The 20,681-nt window shown below is 39.9% G+C and overlaps 1 protein-coding gene across 2 annotated transcripts in view; it reads right to left on the bottom strand.

Annotated features, from left to right (window-relative positions):
* CLSTN2 (calsyntenin 2) overlaps positions 1-20,681 on the bottom strand; it is a 628,828-nt gene that overhangs the window by 369,298 nt on the left and 238,849 nt on the right. For both annotated transcript variants that reach the window (XM_050779679.1, XM_050779680.1), the window contains exon 2: positions 20,473-20,595. In XM_050779679.1, coding sequence (XP_050635636.1) covers positions 20,473-20,595 — 123 coding nt within the window. The remainder of the gene's footprint in view (positions 1-20,472; positions 20,596-20,681) is intronic.

Genomic DNA, 20,681 nt, shown 5'->3' with positions numbered 1-20,681 from the left:
CCAGCAACCCTGGTTTGATCAGGCAAGTACATGCTGAGACAACTGCCTCTGCCTTCACTCCCATTTCCAGAACCTGCCCAGGAATGATAACTCATGAACAAATCCTGCATCTGCATCTCAGCCCTCCTGTTTCCTGGACTTTCATTAGTGTGACTCAGATTTTTCCCGTGCCTTCCTCTATCATGAGATTTGGGAAAGCTCCGCCATCTCTGACAATGACCAGCTGCCAGGACAGGATGCCTTCAAAGTCAGAACCTGATGTAGCTAAAAGGTGCCTGTTTTTTCTCTTTCAGCTGTCATTGGAGCTAGTGTGGCTGTCCCCAGGCATTCTTCTTGGGCAACATGAAAGATGCCTTTGGATTCTTGAGAAAATCTGCCTAGGAATAACCATCAGAAAGATGCCCCAGCTAGGGAGCTGCCCATCATCGCATCTGTTTCTGAAACCTCTTCTCCATCAGCATCCACTATAGAAGGGCATGTTTCATTTGTTTATTCATATAAGCTTCATAGTGAGAAGTCGTTATCTGTCTCATTCATTCCCTTTATAGTTTACATGCAATAGGTAATAGTTTCTTATGAATGAATGAATGTGGGATAGGAAAAGCACTCATCTTTGAGGTATAAAAACCGTCAAGTGTACCAAACTCACAGTCCTTTATTCTGTATTGCCTAGGTAACTTCAAGTAAAATTCACAAAAGCTGGTTGCCTGGGGTCAAATACAGTCAGCAGTACTGTTTAATCTGTAAACGCTTTGTCTACATGATGCTTTACAGATAAAACTAAATTACTTTTTAATATACATTTGGAAATTCAACACAAAACTCTGGATTCTGGCTTCTTCTGGAAAATGACAAGATCTGGCAGCCTTGGGCTTGCCTTTCCAGATTTTTTTTTTAAACTAGCTATTTTTTTCTCATAACCATTATTTTATTATAATAAATTAGCTTTATTTTTCTTAACTATTCTTCCCACCAAGTAAAACTCAAACCCTGGACATAATATATAAAACAAACACAAGAAGATTCTGAAAGCTGGGGAGAAAAAGGCAGACCACCTAGGGGCCTTGAGACCTAAGAAATGACACAGTGGTGAGTTCCTTAGCTTTTCTTTTTACCTCGTATATCCAAAACTTGGAGCTGAAGGAGAAAGCAACTCAGAAATGACAGCTGGTACAGAGAGAAACCAAAAAATCCCCAAGAAAAGGCTGCCCTCTCTAGCCAAAGAGCTGGGAAAATGGCAACATAGCACAGAGAAAACCTTCAGACAACAGTCGCTCTACTCAGACAAACACTGCATAAAGAATTGTGGCCTCACTCCTACCAGGTCAGCAAAGAGTGAGTAGAAAGCCTGGACGTCCACACTCATGGGGCTGTAATGAGGTGCTCCCACACCCAGCTGGAGGAATATCAGAGAAGTGAGGAAGAAAGCTAGAACTTTCATCCCCAATGGCTAGCAATAAGCACCCTCTTACAGTACAAAGAGCAACCTCCTATAGACTACATGAGAGGCCTGTATGTCCACCCTCACTGGCAATAATGAGGAGTTCTATCCTCTCCCCACCAGGGTTGTATCAGAAAGGCTAGTTGAGGAGTCAGGACTTTCACCATTGCTCAGTTTTAATAAAGCCACTTCCACTGCAGTATTACTGGAGACCATATGAGAAGCTGGAACTTCCACTCTTACCCAGCAGTAATGAAGTGATACCCCCTTAGGTGTCAATGAAGGCCAAGGAGAGAACCTGGAATTCTACCTCCAGTTAGCAATAAGGAGGTGATGTCCCCATTGCTGAAGCAATGTCAGAAAAAGCTAATCAACACAGAAAATTTAAATAAGACCCAGAGTCTCAGAGCATAACACAAAATTGCCCAGGTTTCAATAGAAAAATTACTCATTACCTCCAAACCAGAAATAAGTCAACTGATTTTTTTTTAAATCAGTAGATGCCACTACTGAGAAAACAGAGATATTACAATCATCAAACTGCTACAGACTGAATGTTTACGTTCCCCAGCTTCCTCATTTATATGTTGAAACCCCCAATGTGATATATTTTAAGGTGGGATGTTTGAGAGGTGCTTAGGTCATGAGGTAAGAGCCCTTATGAATGGAATTAGTGCCTTTATATAAAGAACTCTGGAGAGCTTCCTCATCCCTTCCACCATATAAGGACACAGTGAAAAGACGACGTTCAATAAACCTGGAGGTGGGCCCTCACCAGACACCAACGGCATCTTCATCTTGGACTTCTCAGCCTCCAGAACTACAAAAAATAAATTTCTGTTGTTTATTAGCCACCTAGGGTACGGTATTCTGTTCTACCACCCTAAATGGACTAAGACATTGACAAAGATTTTAAAGTAGCCATGATAAAAACACAAGTATGGTCAATTCTAAACATACACAAATCAAAAGTAGAAAGTTCAAACAAAGAAGTAGAAGGTATCAGCAAAGACATAGAAAATATAAAGAACCAAATGGACACTTTGGAACTACAAAATAAAATAACCTAGTTAGAAACCTCAGTGCATGGGCTCATCAGCAGAATGGAGGAAAGAATCAATGCACAGGAAAAGAGAAAAATAGGAATACCTAATCTGAGCAATAGAGATAAAATAGACTTACAAAATACAGAGCCTCAGGAACCTATGGAACTATAACAAAATATTCAACATTCATGTCATTGGAGTCCTAAATAGGAAAAAGAAAGCAGTGCTAAAAAAACACTCAAAGCAAAAATGGCTAAAACTTTCCACATATGGTGAAAGATACAAACCTATAGATTCAAGAAGATGAACAAACACCAGACAGGATACGCTCAAAGAAGTTCATGAAAAGACATCACAATTAAACTGAAAATAAAAGACAAAGTTAAAATCAGCCAGAATGGTACCTTACCTATAGTAAAACAAACAAACAAACAAACAAACAAACAGAATGACAATGGATTTCTCAGCAGAAATCAAAAAGGCTAGAAGGAAGGGCACAATATTTTTCAGGTGCTGAAAGAAAAGAATTTTCAACCCAGAATCCTATACCCAGCAAAAGTATCCTTCAAAAATGAAAAGAAAATCAAGACATTCTTGAATATAGAAAAAACAAAAGGAATTTGTCACCAGCAGGCCTATTCTGAAAGAAAGGTTAAAGAAAGTGTTCAAAACCAAAAAAACTATAAAAAAGAAATCTTGGAGCATCAGAAAAGAAGAAAGAACAAGATAAGCAAAAACAATGGTAAATACAAAAGCCCTTCCTTCTCCTGAGTTCTTTAAATTACATTTTAAGCAAAAATTATAACACTGATATGGCTCTAAGCATATATAGAAGAGACATTTAAGACAATTATAAACAGAGGAGGAAGCAGCAATGGAAAGATTCCCAAATATCTTTTGAACTGAGAAAATGACAATACCAATAGACTATAATAAGCTATGTAGAATACCTAGATCAACCACTAAAAAAAAAAAAAAAAAAAAAAAAAAAAAAAAAAAAAAAACAAAAACGCCACACAAAAAGATACACTCAAAAAGCCACAGTTATGTAAACATAGAGTTCTAAAATGTGTTCAACTGACAAGAAAGCAGGAAAACAGAGCCTCCCCCTCGCCCGCCAAAACATAGAACAAAAACAATAAAATGGCAGACCTAAACCCTACCATATAAATATAAATGATCTAAATACAACAATGAAAAGGCAGATCTTAGCAGAGTAGATTGAAAAACATGACCCAACATGCTGCTAACAAAAAATTTACTTCAAATATGACAGAGGCAGTTTGAAAGTAAAACAACAAACCAAAAAAATTGAAAAAAAAGAATATATCATGCAAACAATAATCAGAGGAAAGCAGAGTGGCTACATTAATAACAGATAAAGCAAACTTCAGAGTAAAAAAAAAATAGTGGAGACAGAGAGTGACATTGCATAATGATTAAAGGGCCGCTTCACAAATATGATACAGCAATTCTAAATGTGTATGTACTAAACAACAGAGCTGCAAAATATGGGAAAAATCGGTACAACTAAAAGGAGAAATAAACAAGTCCATAATTGTAATTTAAAACTTCAACATCCATTCCACAATAATTCATAGAACTAGTCAGAGAATCAGCTAGGATACAGAAAAGTTCAACATCAAATAACAGGATGTAATTGACATTTATAGACCCGAACGAAAGCAGAATATGCATTTGTAGTAAATGCCCACAGAATGTCTACTGAGATAGACTATATACTATACTGGAATATAAAGTAGACCTCAAAAAAATTGAAATCATACAAAATGTGCTCTCTGAACCACAATGGAATTAAACTAGAAATCAATAATAGAGAGATAACAGGAAAATCTCCAAACATTTAGCAACTTTGCAACACAATTCTAAACGCATGGGCCAAAAGGGAAGTCTCAGTGGAAATAAGCTAGTACATTGAACTGAATAAAAACATAACACATCAAAATTTGTGGGATACAGCTAAAGCAGTGATGAGAAGAAAATTTATAACATTGAAAGAGGAAACATCTCAAATCAATAATCAAAGCTCCCACCTTAAACATCTAGGTAAAGAAGGGCAAAATAAGCCCATTCAAGTAGGATGAAGGAAATAATACAGAAAAGCAATAAAGAAAATTAATAAAAGCAGCTGTTTCTTTGAAAAGGTTTATAAAATTGATAAACCTGCAATAAATATGAAATAGTGACAATATAAGTTATCAATACCAGGAGCAAACCAGCAGATATTACAGATCCTGCAGATATCAAAAGGCTACTACAAACAACTACATAAATTTGTCAACACATACATTTGTCAACTTAGACAAAATGGACCAATTCTTTGAAAAACAGAACCTACTACAACCCATCCAATATAAAACAGACAATTGAAGAGCTCTGTAACTATGAACGAAATTGAATTCATAACTTAAAAACTCCCCTAAAAGCACTGTCATGGAGAATTTCCCTGGGGAATTTTAACAAACATTTAATGAAAAATTAATATCAATTCTACACAGTCTCTTCCAGAAAACAGGAGGGGATGCTTCCCAATTCATTTTGTGAAGTAGTATTACCCTGACATAAAACTAAGCAATAACAATACAAAGAAAACTACAGACTAATATTCCTCATGAATATGGATTAAAAAATTCTCACTAAAACATTAGCACATAGAATTCAGCCACCTATAACAGAATTACATACCACAATTAAGTAGAATCTAGTCTAAGGATGTAAGGTTGATTCAACATTTGAAAATCAATCAGTGTTGTTATAATATTAACAAACTAAAAAATTACATATTCATATTGATGGATACAGGAAATAAGTATTTGACAAAATCAACACCCATTTATAATTTTTTAAAAAACCTCCCAGAAACCCAAAAATAAAGAACTGCCTTAACTTGAAAAAGGCATTTACAAAACCTCTACAGGTAACATTATATTTACTGGTGAAAGACTGAATATGCTTTCCCCTGAGACTGGGGACAAGGCAAGGATATCTTCTCTCATCACCTTTGTTCAATATCATGCTGGAACTTCTAGTCAGTATAAAGACAATAAAAAGGAAACAAAACCCAAAGGATCAGAAAGGAAGACATAAAACTCCCAAATTGCACATGACTTGATTGTCCCAAATGGAAAGTCCCAAGAAATCTACCAAAAAGAAAAACTCTAGAACTATTATGTAAATTCAGCAAGGTTGCATAACATAAAACATAATGCCATACACATAAAAAAATTGTATGTCTATATGTTGGCAGTAATAGCAAATACAATACAATTAAAAATACAATACTATTTACAGTCACTCAAAAAATGAAATACTTAGGTATAAATATAAGAAAATATGTGCAGGAGTATATATTTAAAACTGTACAACACTAATGAAAGAAAAGAAACGTAAACACATGTAGGGATATAACATGCCCATGCACTGGAAGACACAACGAGGTAAGATGTCAACTGTCCTAAAGTTGCTATACATGTTTAACTCAGCACCTATCAGAATCCTTGCAGGATTTTTTTTTTTTTTTTTGGTGGTTATAGATGAGGTTATCCTAAAAATTTTTGATAAGAGGTAAGATGTCAACTGTCCTAAAGTTGCTATACATGTTTAACTCAGCACCTATCAGAATCCTTGCAGGATTTTTTTTTTTTTTTTTTTTGGTGGTTATAGATGAGGTTATCCTAAAAATTTTTGATAAGATAAAGGAAATAGCATAGTTAAAACAGTTTTGAAAAAAAAAATTGAGAGTAATCCATTTACACAATTTCAAGACTTAGATAGCCACAGTAATCAAGACTACATAATTTTAGTGGAGCCATTGACACAAAGATTAATGGGTGAGAGAAGATAATCCAGAAATAGACCTATACAACTATGCCTGCTATGCTCTGAATGTGTGTGTCCTCCCAGCAAATACATATGTTGAAACCTAATCACCCAGGTGATAGTATTAGGAGGTGGAGCCTTTGGGAGGTCATTAAGTCATGAGGGCTGAGTTCTCATAAGTAAAATTAGGTCCCTTATAAAACAGGCCCTAGAGAGCTGCCTTCCCCTTTCTATCCTGTGAGGACTTAGCTAAAAGTGACATTCATGAAGGAGAAAGAAGGCCCTCAGCAGAAATCAACAATGCTGATATTCTGATGTTGAGTTTCCCAGGCTCCAGAGCGGTGAGAAATAAATTTGTTGCTTATAAGCTTACTCAGGCTATAGTGTTTTGTTATGGCAGCTTCAATGGACTCAGATGATGCCCTGCTGATTTTGGTCCAAGGTGCAATTTAATGGAGGAAAGATAAACTTTTAAACGAATGGATGAGGGAGGAATTAGATAACCACAGGCAAAAAATACAAATAAAGGAGTCTCAACCTAACTGTACAGGTTTTACTTTATACGAAAATGTTTTGCTTTATACAAAAATTAAAATATTTACAAACCACATATCTGACAAAGAATTAGTACTTAGAATATGTGAATAATTCTCAAAACTCAACCTTAAGAATATAAATAACAAAAATCCTAATCCAGTTATAAAACGAACAAAAGACATGTCATGGAAGAAGATATACATGTGGAAAATAAGCATATGTAGAAACATTTGATATCATTAGCCATTAGAGAAATGCAAATTAAAACCACAATGAGATAATACACACACACCTAAATGACTATAATAAAAAACAGTGACAAGATCAAATGCTGGTGTGGATGCAGAGAAACTGTATCACTTACACACTGCCAGTGGGAAAGTAAAATGGTACAGCTAGAATACACTTCAGCAGTTTCTTATAAAACTTAACATGCAACTACTGTATGACCCGGCAACTGTACTCCTGACATGTATCCCAGAAAAATGAAGACTTACATTCACACAAAAGCATAAATGTTTACAGCAGCTTTATTCAAAATGGTCCTAAATGGGTAATAAGGAATGGTTAAAAAGAGTGTGGTATATCCATACCATGGACTACTACTCCACAATAAAAAGGACAGACTATTCATATAGGCAACAACTTAGATGAACTTCCAGAAAATGATGCTAAGAGAAAAAAAAGCCAATTCTAAAAGGTTGCTTACTGTATGATTCTATTCATGTCATATATTTAAAAGGACTAACTTACTGAATGAGAACAGATAAGTGGTTGCCAAGGGTTAAGGAGAGGTGGGAGGGAGTGGGTACGGCCATAAAAGGGCAATGTGGGATCCTTGTGGTGATAGAAATGCTCTGCATCTTGTCCGTACTAATATCGATATTTTGGTTGTGATATTTTGCCATAGCTTTGGGGGAAATGGAGTAAAGTATACACATAATCTCTCTGTATGTCTTACAACTGCATATGAATCTATAATTACCTCAAAATAAAGAGTTTATTTTTTAAAAACACAACCTTCTTCAACAATAATCAACCAATTCTGGGTAGCATCAGTCCCTTTGCTTGTTGCTTCCTTGAATCACCACAGTCCCCTCTAGCCCAGACTTCCCTTAGCCAGGCCTCTTCCCTCACTGGCTACCTTAAGCATGTGTGTGGTGACAGGGAAGCACACCAGCTTGGGTGGCATTGCTCCCAGGCAACCAGAGGGCCACGAGGAGTTGGGATTAACCCCTGCAGGGTGCAATGTAAGCATCAGGATGAGGCATGCCCCTCTCTCCCTACCACCATGCTTCTTAGTGGTAGGTTGTAAGCCACTCAGTCCTTTTCAATTCAAATCAACAAATATTTACTGAGAACTTCTAAGCTAGCTGGTGTGCTAGGATGTAAGGATAAACAAGCCTGCTTTCGTATGGGGAGCAGACACTGAAGTAGATTGCATTGAAAGTGCTGCCGAATTCGGGACTGAGCCCAGGAGCAAACATGCCAAAGCATAGAAGGTGAAGGGGTCAGCTTAAGCATGTAACATAACAATCTATCATTCATTCATTCAACAAACTTTGAGCGCCTACTCAGTGCTAGAAACAAAAAATGGATTCAGACACTTCCACTTAAGACTAGTGAGGAGGCAGGCTCACAAATAGACAAGTACACTCCACTGTGGCAAGTGCTGGGGCTGAGAAGAGCACTACAGGACCTGTGGCCATGAGGATGGATGCCAAAGGAATGCTACTCAAGAAAGAAGACTCCACTTCACATGAGATCAGTGCTGATATCAAGTCCTGGGTGGGGCGGAAGTGAGACTTTGATATGGAGCAGGTGGAATTACACGGCCCCTCTCAGCACTCCCCTGCTGTCTGACTACACCATATTGGGTTGCATTTGGCTCAGTGCCCTCTCATAAATCAAGTCGATACATTTATAGTCATGTCTGATGAACTGAATGTGGGCATGGAAGGAGAAGTGAGTGGACACAGTGGAAACCAGATGAAAGTCAGGAATATCAGCTCTTGAGAGAAAAGAAAAACACTACTCATGAGAAACAATTGAGAAGGCAGATGTCAGAATCAGCAGCAGAGACTTCAGTGGGAGTTTACCTACCACAGTATAGTTCCAGCCTATATTTGAATACATCACTCAGACCTAAAACCTGGGAGCATCAAGCCTCCTCTGAAAAGGAAAGACTATGAAATTATAGAAAGAACAGTATCACTAAGAGTTCAAACAACATCTCTGATGGAGCTCCTGAGCAAGTAGGCCAGAAGAGAAAGGCCTTTTCCTCCTTGCTGGGGAGAGGGGTGATTAAGGGAGGTCAGCATGATCCAGGGGTAGGTCAGCATCACCGTGGGCCGGTGAGGACAGTATTAGGGTAACAAGCATCCAGAGGCAGGCAGTGATCACCAAGAGGCAGAGGCTGAGAGCATACACCCCAGTGATATGGCCAGCCTGTCACTTGTGAGGCTGGTGTGGAGGCTCATCTCAGGGAGACAGAGCAGCACAGGCAGCCTCAGTGCAGATATGACAGGCAACAGGGAATAGCAGATAAGAGAAATGGTCCAAGGAGTGGCAGAGGGGCAGGCTGCAGTGAGTGTCTCACCTGGTGTCTCACCTCTTTAGGGACTTCAAGGGAGAGGCACAAAAAAAGGAAAGGGCCAAGGGCCATGCAGTGGATTTGGGGACAAAGAGAATAAAGATTTTCCCCTTGCAATCCACAGCCTGGTAGAATCAGAAAAAATGATGTTTGCTAATGTCCCCTCACTTCCCAAATTGGTGTTTTTTTTTTTTTTTAATTCCTTGCTCTTCAAAATTTGCTGTTGGTATCATTAATGTGCAGAAAGAATCCCTAACACACTTGGATTCACCTTTCCATTTAAAAAAAATACACCAACTGTATTTGAATGAAGTCACAGCCATCCAAGCCAACCACTGCAAATGATGTCACTTACCACGGCACAGCACTGTAAATTAGATAAATAGTAAGAATTTTTAAAGTTTGTAGATCAGGTTGAACTTGGCTTAATAGGCCCTTTCTTCAAACCTCTGAAAGGATGGCTCATAAAGAAGTAATTAGTTTATATAGACTGTCAAGGTTCATGGGGGACAGCTGGCCTTTGATGCCTCATCTGTGATTACAGGCGGCTACAAGATAATAAAATCAAGCTCTGAACTCATGCCAAGGTATTCAGTGATCTCACTCTGGACACTGCCAAGCAGAATAAACTATAAATGGCTGGTTGCACTCTTGTTCTTTGGTTTGTGATCTCAAACAAGTTCACTGAGACATTTAGGACTTTCAGAGGCCCCAAATTCCCATTAAAGTAAAATCATTAACCTTAAAAATTCATGTCCATAATTAATATTTGTGGTGGGCTCCAATTCCAGGACTATTCAATATGGCTACTGTAGTAAGCCACAGAAATGGCTTCTGGAGGAGAAATTTGAACTGGTATTAACTTGTCTAAATGTGGTTATTAAACAGTCCAATTACTGGCAGTAGGAGCTGGTTCTCAATATCATTGATTTTGCTGTGATGATTGCCAGTTATATCTTTTTAAAAGATGATTTCCTCATTGTTTTCAAATTCACAGTTCATTCTTCTCTATGCTGCCATCTTATCTGAGCTGTCTTGGGTCCTTCATTCTTCTGCAGCTTTAGTGATGCTCCATGTACTCTTAACACAGTAAACCAAGAGGTGGTTTTCACTAGGCCTCTTGGTTTCCAAGGACAGAGCCATTCTTACCCATCTCCAAGAGATAGAGTGGATAAAAATGCAACAACAAAGATGATTTAGTGGAAATTCAGGATCAGTATGACACCAGGACCACTCAGGAACTGAGGCTATCGTTCCCTTCAGGGACCACACACTCCCTCCCCTCTGGGCACATCTGCTTCTCTCTGAGACCACCGTCCTCCCCTCACTCTGCTAACAGGCTACTCCTAACTGCAGTTTGAGCATGTTATGGAAGCTTCATCTCCAACAGTTGCCTCCTTCCCCACATGCCCCCCACCATCCCCATTTGCCCTGCACTCCCATCCTTTTAACTTCTCAGCATTCAAATGGGAAGCCAATTGCACTATTTGATCTTTTCAATCCAGCTAGCAAGTTAGGCTGCAGCTTGGCTCAGGTGCCCGCCCCGAGTCCAATCACAGTTGGTCAGGTGGGCTGGGTCATGGGGCTTGGAATTTGACCACCAGGGCAGTAAGCAGGGAAAATACCATAATGTGTTTGCATCATTACTTGTCGATGAAGCATGCCATTGATTTAAAGTCTCTGATATCCCAGAATGTCTTTAAGCTTGTAGCTTGTTGGGTCTTAAAGTCTTTTTTTCTAACAGAAAAAAAGAAAAGTGGTTGGGGGTTTTGTTCTTTATTTTTTGTTTTTCCTGATTCATTGTATAAAGAGCCCTGACTTTGCAGTTCCAGGTTTGAACCACTGTCTTGCACTGAGGCTGGACAGAATCAGCCACTGATGTGAAGACGAATGAAACTAATAGTTTTCTTAGGGACTGAGCCCAGGATCCTGAACTTAGGAGGATTCTGCAGACTCTTACCAAGTCCACCGGACTTGGGATGTAGCAAAACCAAATGATGATGAAAGAGAAGAGTGGTCAACGGGGAGCAGTAGAGAACAATAAACAGGGGAGCCCCTTTTAAGGAGCAGAATCACTCTCAAAATGTGTCAGGGGGTACCTGGCAACATTTTTCCAGCAGGATATCAGAATTGCTATGGGCCACACCAGTGGTAGCTATGTGTCTCCCATTCTTCTCCTCTTGGAGTGGGAGTCTTATTGAGTTTTCCTTCCCCTGATATATATGTGTGAGAAGAAAATTTGTCATTTATCAGCCTCTGGATCAAGAGGAGTTGCATCTAGTTCTGATAAGGATCACAAAATATTGATCTTTAAGCCAGATGCCATGATTGGATACATTTTGGGGGTCCCCAGGATAGAGATGAGCATATTTTACATGAAATAAGGGTGTGAATAATTGTGACCTATGGTTGAGCTGTGATGGAATGATTGCATTGATAACCCTACCCCCGCCCATGCCCTGTAGTAGTCCACTCCTGCACTGACTCTGGGCTTGGCTATGGGACTTGCTTTAGCCAGTGGGACAGTGATACGGTTGGCTCTGTGTCTCTACCGGAATCTCATCTCCAATTGTAATCCCCAAGTGTCAAGGAAGGGACCTAACAGGAGCTGACTGGCTCATGGGGGTGGTTTCCCGCATGCTATTCTCATGATAGTGAGTTCTCATGAGATCTGGTGGTTTCATAAGGGGCTCTTCCTCCTTCACTCTCTCTTTCACCTGCCACCACATGTCTGCTTCCCCTTCAACCATGACTGTAAGTTTCCTGAGGACTCCCCATCCAGGCAGAACTGTAAGTCAACTAAACCTCTTTCTTTATAAGTTACCCAGTCTCAGGGAAGCTCTTTACATAGCAATGTGAAAATGGACTAATACAGACAGTAACAAACTTGTCATAAGTAGCTGCTTGCCAACGTGCTTTTACATTTCTGTACTTTAAGGAATGAGCTCAGGGTAGCCTCCTGGAAGAACACATGGAGAACAGTGTCATCCCAGTCAAAGTCACCGTACAGAACAGCCAGCCTATGGCCTACTCATTAACAGTTGGTGGAGACATAAATAAGCCCAGCTGAGATCAGTTGAGCCTGGCTCAGATGAGCGGAGCTGCCCAGTAAGCAGGTAGACTCAGAAGAAAGAAGAAATGGTTGTTGTTTGATGCTCCTAAGTTTTGGGGTGGTTGTTGCACAGCAATACTTGGAGACATCTGGACTGAAATTACAACTTCACCATTACTACTGTGTTCTTGGCAAATTATATGATCTGACTTAACATTAGTCTCTCCTATAAAATCATAACAATGCCTATTTCAGAAGATTGTTGTGAAAATTAAATGATAAAGTGAAAATTAAATTATGATAAATTATGTAAAATAATGCCTGGTGTGTATAAACATTAGCTAATTTTCAGTGCCGTTGGGTACAAGTTGTTTTCTGTACAACGATGTATGGCCCAGGGGACAAGTAGGGGCAGAAATCCACTTCTTTCTCTACTCGCCAAGCCATGTGCTCCGGAGTGAGACAGTGTCCATCTGTAAGAAGGGGCACCTGTTTCTAATTTGCACAGTTAGTATATGGGCTGGCACCAGATCTGCTATTATTATTGATTTCATTATTCACTTTTCATCTTGTTTTAGTATAGTATTGTCATTAACTCAGAGTCCCAGAAAACTTGAAATTCCTGTGTCCAACTGTTTCTCTCAAGCTATGTCCTAGGGCCAGTGCCTCAAGTGTTCTAACCTGAAACTCCACATCTCCTGTTAGGGTGACCAACTCACTCTGGTTTACGAGGACCTTCCTGGTTTGGGCACTAGAAGTCACACATCCCAGGAAATCCTTCCTTTCAAGCAAACCAGAATAGTCCATCTCCCTGGGTGTCCCCTTTCAACCTTAGTGAGAGAAAATGGCCCAAAAGTTTCCACTGATTGTCCCCTAAACATTAGTTTGGCCTAAAGCAGAACCTAGCAATAGCCTTCTTATTAAGAAAGTCCAACAGCTCTGGGTAAGGCTCACTGGTTTATGGGTATGATAGGCCTTGCTGACCCCATCCCTCACCTTCTACCATCAATCAGATCATGAAACCCATGGTCCCTGCTGTAGGTATGTACCTGTGACCTTTTACCCTCTTCTTCTTACCTGACTGAAGCCTGCACCTGTCCTCCTTCCTCTGTACTCTGGCTCTTAGTCCCTCCTCCAGCTATCCCCTTGGGGCATCCTCTTCAGGTTTGCTCCATGGGCTTTGTGCCCTCAGAGCCTGCCTCTGACCACTCAGCACAGGAGGAGCTGTGTGTGCCCATCCTCACAGGTCCCCAGCTACTGCCAGTAAACTCCCTCCAACCAGGAGGCTGTGGACAGAACTGGGGCATCAAGGTTGAGCACAGAATATGATGGAAAAGTACACAACAGAATCTTGTAGGTGAGAGGCAGTAGCCCAGATGGTGGATTCCAGATAGGTCTGAAGCTGATTTTCTGCAGGGAGGGTGATGAAGCCACATGACTGCTTGGGAAGCAGAGTGGGATGCCAGGGGACACCCTGCCTTCCGGTCCTCAGTAATGGCCCCAAACAAACCAGCTTGAAATGCAAAGGCACATCTACTGTGAGACTGATGTGGATGGCATCTCTGCTGTGAGGTCCGAGCTCAGAGAGCTGTGAGGCAAGACAGAGTGAAGAAGGCTGGGTACTGTGCTCATGATCCTGAAGGCGCTGGACAGGGAAGTGAGGTCCTGATGTGGTTATTCCACAATATCCCACGTGGTTCTCACTCACAGACCTCTTTCATAATTTTTGCTGCTTCCATAAACTGCCTAAATATTAGTTTACTTACAATTTGTTTTAATTTGGTGTTTTTAAAAACTCGAGTGCATTTATTCTAAAAGAGAATGACTAAAATGAAAAGCCAGCAATCCTTGCCTTGAATAGAGAATAACCTAAATAAAATACAACTGAATATTATTAAAATTCTAGCTTGATGTTTTTGCTTACTGAAGGCTTTGTGATAGGACTTGCTCCCTCTTTGTCAAAAAGAGAGACTAGCAATATTTGAGTGGTGTTGAAGATGTCTTGAACCTCCCAAGCTGCACCTTTCTCCCGGACATGATCAGAAAGAGAATTTAAAGGGCAATGACTCACTCAGCATGGGATTCAGCACTCTTTAATGCCATGTCCGGGTATCATGTAAATCTTATACTTCCAATGAGATAAGTCCTACACACTGGAAAACTGGCAGAGGAGAAAGAAGGCAGGACTTGGAGTCTAAAAGTATGGAACTGAGTGGCAGGGCTGATCCATCCTGGCTAGGTAAGCTTGAACAGTTTTTGAAATTTCCCTAAGTCTCAATGTCCTCACTTGCAAAACAGAATCCTGATAGCTGACTTACCTGTTCCACAAGGTTGGTAAGGTTTGGACATAAGTGTGTGTGTGTGTGTGTGTGTGTGTGTGTGTGTGTGTGTGTGTGTAATGAAAGGACACATGGTTTGCAAGAGTCTGAAACTATATCTTGCAACTAATAGATTACTCCATAGGGATGCATCATAGGTAGAATTTAAGAAAATTTATTCTCAACTAACTGATACTTATTTGTAGAATTCTGTACAATTTTCAAACTATTTTCCCTTACACATTATTTAACTGACTGTCCCACACCATTACACTACCCAGCAATCTAGGCAACATAGCTTGATAGTACAAATGGGTGATCAAGCCTTACAACAAACTCAAAATTTTCTCTTTCAAAAAAAATCACAGATTATAACTGCACTATTGTAATCAACCCAAATGAATCAAACACTTGTGGCTTACTGATAATAATACAAATTTCAATTACTCTGATTACTCTCATTATCATTGCTATGATTATCACAACTAAGATTTATTGGGTGTCTACTGGCTACCAGAGAGAGCTCTAGGCACTTTGCATTAGTATCTTACTTAATCTACATATTAACACCAGGAATGGGTACTATGATTACCCCCATTTTAAATATAAGGAAACTGTCCCTCAGAGTAGTTCAGTGACCTATCTGAGATCATACAGCTAGTAAGTGGCAGAGTCTATGTTAGTTTGGGCCAAAACCTGTGACCATTCACAACATCTACCTTCCCTTCTCACCATAAGACATGTGGCCATCCCAAGCATGTGGGAGAGGCTTTGCCAAGGGTCTATCCCAATCCCTGTGGGAGGGTCTTTGCCATCAGGCACCTATAGGGCCTGAGGCATGAACAAGACCCTGAGGCAGGTCCAAAGATAAGGAAGCAGATAGACTGGCAGGCCCTGAACAAAAGGACAAACAGAGTTAACCATGTATGAAAGAGGATTCCCAGCTGCAACCAGCACTGTAACCAGCTAATCAAAACCAGGCCAAATTACGTCCCAGGCAATTTTCTGGGCAGCCCTCAGAGAGTCACCCAGCCTGAGAAGTCAGCCAATTATGCCTGATCATTCTCTGCAGCCCTGTCCTTATAAAAGACAAGTCCAGACTGGCCCAATGTAGACAAATGAGCAGTTCTATCATCTCTGAAAGGCAATCTAATTCCCTTCAAATTTAAAAGTCTCTACAGTTTCCTAACAGGCCTCGGTGGGGCACAGGTAGAAATTAATAAGTTCATGGTGTGCCCAGCTTGCTTTCATTATCATTTTTTTCCATGCAGCGGGCAGAATTTTCATTATTACTCAAGGATTTTTTTTCTGTATCTGATTCTAAGAAGGTCAAATCTACAGAGCTCAGACACTGGGTTGAGAATTGAGTCAAGTCTAGTGGACTTGACCGAAGTCTGAGGGAGGTTTCATTCACTAAGCATCAGCACTTTACTAATCAGGTGGGACAGAGATCAAAAGAAAATATCGTAGGGAAAGAGAACTCAGAGTAAGTGCTGAGAAGCCCTGGCTCTAGATTCAGCCCCAGGCTAGCCTGTTCTGGGATGTTGGGCAAGTTGCTTAGCCTCTCTGAGTTAGTTATCTCCCCTGCCAAACTGGCAGGGAGGAGGGTATGGAATAGGAAACTCAAATTTATTAAACTTCTGTATCTTGAATCATTGCAAGATGTGTCATAGACACTCTTTAAATTTCATCAAAACAACAAACAGCTCCAGAAAGCTTGTATTATTTCACAGATGATGACAGTAGGGCTACTACTAAATCCCACCATCAGAATGCACCTTATGAGGGCCAGGGACTGAGGGACTTGGGTGGTGTGAATGAAATTGCAAACTCATATAACTTTTCTGGAAAGCAATTTAACATGTTTCACAACCTTTAAAATGTTTGGCCAATTAACTAAAATTCTGGAAATCCATCCAAACAACAGAATCTGAAATGTGGACACATGTTATAATAAAAGAGAATTGGAAATAGGCAAAGTGCCAATCAGAGAATGGTGAACTCCAGAACATCCATTAAGTAGGAAATCATGTAATCATTTTAAAAGTTGCAGAAAAAATATGTAATAAATGGCAAATTTTCATTACTGTGAAAAAATAAGTTATAGTATTCAAAATGAGGTATAATAAGTTTTTTTTTTGAGATAGGGTCTTGCTCTGGGGTGCAGTGGCACAACCTTGGCTCACTGCAGCCTCAGCTTCCTAGGCTCAGTTGATCCTCCTACCTGAGCCTCCTAAGTAGCTGGAACTACAGGTACGTGCCAACACACCCAGCTAATTATTAGTAATTATTATTATTTTGTAGAGACAAGATCTTACCATGTTTCCCAGGCTGGTATCAAACTCCTGGGCTCAAGCAATCCTCCCCTCCCCAGCCTCCCAAAGTGCTGGGACTATAAGCATGAGCACCCAGAGTGATCGCAATTTTTGAATGAAAAAAAAAAAAGCAGAAAAATGACAAGAAGGAAATAGACTAAAATGTTATACCTCATGCTTTTACTGTGTGTTTCACTGTATTTTCCATAGTTTCTACAATAAATACTTATATATCTCACTTGTTATTGTCATAATCAGGAGATATACCATAAAAGCTATGTTAAATCTTTGATTTTTGCAATTACTTACAAAATGCAATCATAATATTTAAATGAAAATCATGTGAGATCATGTATGATTCTAAATGATATATTGGCAGAATCTATATGTAAAACATTTTGCTTAAAAAAAAAATTAAAGGGGAGACACGTAAGAGAAATAACAGCACAAATGGTATGGATGGAACTGTCTTCCCCAAAGCTTAGAGCCTATCTCCTGGGCTAAATGAGAAATAAAGACCACTGGGAAAGGGGTGGGAAAACTGACACACAATACAAAAGCAGCTGATAAGGGAGGACTAAAAGCTTCAGTTGACTTCGAGGAGTGATGGAGTTGGCAGATATGAATTTTTCAATTTTATGAGAATGATAGGGATCTGAAATAAATCTTCGGTATTTTCTTTTTAAGATAAATGTTTTAAAATAAATGCCTGCAGCATGGATGGATGGCTAGTGCCTGTGTCCTGTCTTAGAGCTGATCATAAATAACAGTGAGAAAAATAGCTCCGGCCATTCTAAAAACCACCTTTATTTTTTACTCCTAAGAGCTTGGAGGATTATATTTTGATGCATTAAGCTAGACTCTTTTAAGGCAGCTGCAAATAATAGAAGTATAGAAGTTGTCTTCAAATGGAAATAACTACTCAGGGCTTGACTTAGAAGGAAACTATAGTTTCAAGAAGTGCCTGAACAGTTGTGGGTGCATCTAACGGTCAGAATACAAATTCAAGTTTAAAGGCATTTGGTGGGTTTCTGACTTAAGGAAATCCTTTTGTGAGTCTTCAGATGAAACCTTTAATTCTTCTTCAGCCCTATAACCAACAAACGTTAATAACCTTTTGTAAATCCAAACTTTCAAATATCAGATTTGCTTGGGGTATTTTTTTTTTCTATTGTAGTCTGTACATGAGAGAGCTTATAACTTTACTGTAGAACAGCTTATTCAACGACTTCGGTTTCCCTTTCACCATGAGATGAGAACAGGACATTAAAAGCAGACATACAATCAGACACATTGCTCATCTTTTATAGTGCCAGCCTCAGCACACTGCAATGACTTCATGTCATCTGATTACTTCCTGTTTGTCATTTATTTTCTCTGTCATATTTGAAAGAGGGGTCACATGTTCAGACGGAAAGGTGAATGAGAGGATCTTCTTAGTGGAAGGGCCTCTGCATATAGGCTGTGAGGAGAGGGGCTGAGGGCAGCGAGGGGCTCATGCTCAGTGGAGAAACGAAAGCCACTACTCAGCTCTGTATTTCAGACTTATCAAGATAAACCATAATCCTGCATTTTTATGCTAAATCTCCCAATTTCTAAATGTTGTTTCTCTTTATTTTTTGCTCTGTCACACAGGATAGAGTGCATTTTGTACATAGTTCACAGCAGCCATCTAAAATTCCTTGAGTCAAGTGATTCTCCTGCCTCAGCTTCCTGAGAAACTAGGACCAGGCAAGCACCACCATGCCCAGATAATTATCATTATTATTATTTTGTAGAGATGGGTTCTGATTATGTTGCCCAGGTTCATCTTGAACTTCTGGCCTCAAATGATTCTCCTGCCTCAGCCTCCCCAAGTGCTGGGGTTACAGGCATGAGCCACTACATCTGGCATCCATTTTTTTAAGTGCATAATAAACCAAACGTTTCCATGACCCAAACATTTTTACTAATATTTGTTTAAAAATCTCATTTCCAGGGGGTGCTAATAATTGCTGACTAAGCCCAATAGCATTATTAGCTATGTCCAAGAAAGAGATGTGTTGGAGTCTTCCTAGACTGGCAAAGAAGGTTTAGGGAAGATACTTCATCTTTTGTGGTAAAGACTGCAAGGAGTTTATACTTCCAACTGGCATTTGGTAAAACTGGGACTTCTGAGGGTGATTGGGAAATGTATGGAAATGCCTCAATTCTAAACATCATGGAAGTCACAGGTACCCTCGGTGGTTTTCATTCTACATAAAATAAAGCTTTCTTCTGAGAGTAGGGTATCTCCCTCACTCTTTGCAAGAATGCTTATGGGTTTATCTTCACATAATACTGAATTTCCCAATTTAATATAACTACCTTCTCACTCCGTACTTTATAATATTCCATAATGAAAGATGTCTTCACAGAGCTTATCTCTCAGAAGTGCAAAAGAACCCCGTTTTCTCTGCCCAAGTAGCTCATAATGTAGCAGGCAAACTGTCAGAAAAAAAACAGACTTCATCGTGGTGAAACCTCAGCCCGGCACCCATCTATCAGAAAGCAATCTTCTAGAAATCTTGAAAACCTTCATTAAATTTCCTGTCCTTCTCCTGACAGTTATAAAATGTTAACAATATTACTCATGATGCAGGCATCTTCAGAAATCCTTTGTCTAATCCCTCCTCCCACTGCCATGACCAGTCCCTTCTCTTTGCCAAAATCCATGGAAGCATGAGGCATAGCCGAGTTCCTCACTCAGCCCTCCTGGGGCCTACCATTTGGAGAGGGTCCAAGGAGGAAGCAGACGTAGCCTTGGTGATAGTGAGAGGATCTCTAGCCACAAGAGGGAAATATGGCACTGCCTTGGGATTCCTCCTCCAAAGACACACCCACTTGGAAGCTCAAGAACAAGACCCTGTGCCACTCTTAGCAGATATTTCCTGGTCTTTCTCTCTCTCTCCTTTCTCTTGCCCATTTACCAAGCAATAAGTCTCCATTTATCGATTATATGTGGATAGTGGGGACAACGGGTTATCTCTTTATGGGTAAAATTCCCCTAAGAACCTTACTAGCCCAACTTCTCCAACTCTGCAGGCCGCTTCAGCAATTTACCACTCGTTAGAAGAAGAAACAAGGGTCTTGCACTGGAGGCAACATGAAGGCAAAAACAAACAAAAACACAAGGAGAGCCAGAATCCATCCCAGAAATAAGAAGAGGCATACAGCTTTAACATCACAGGCTGATCTAGAGATGCACAGGGTGGTGACAATAGCTATAAAGCCATATTCTGGGCTTTGTGGAGGTTTCACAGCACATCTTCAAAGTGAGCCAGGCCCAGCCATACTAAGCCATAATCTCACCTGCAAAAGGAACCGGTGCATCTTTATCCAGGGCTACCAGTGGTGGATCCAAAATGACTGTGTCATTGTTCTCGGTTATGACTCCATGATATGAAGTCTCGATCCATGGCTTGTGCTTATTGACTAGAAAATAGGGGAAAGAAAAAACAAAAAGGATCATTATTTAAATAACAAACCCATACTAATGTATTATTAAGATTGTATATTTG

The sequence above is a fragment of the Macaca thibetana genome, chromosome 2 (assembly GCF_024542745.1).
Source record: "Macaca thibetana thibetana isolate TM-01 chromosome 2, ASM2454274v1, whole genome shotgun sequence".
Lineage (NCBI taxonomy): Eukaryota > Metazoa > Chordata > Mammalia > Primates > Cercopithecidae > Macaca > Macaca thibetana.
Note: the sequence above shows the minus strand (reverse complement) of the source record. Positions and strands in the feature narration are given on the sequence as shown.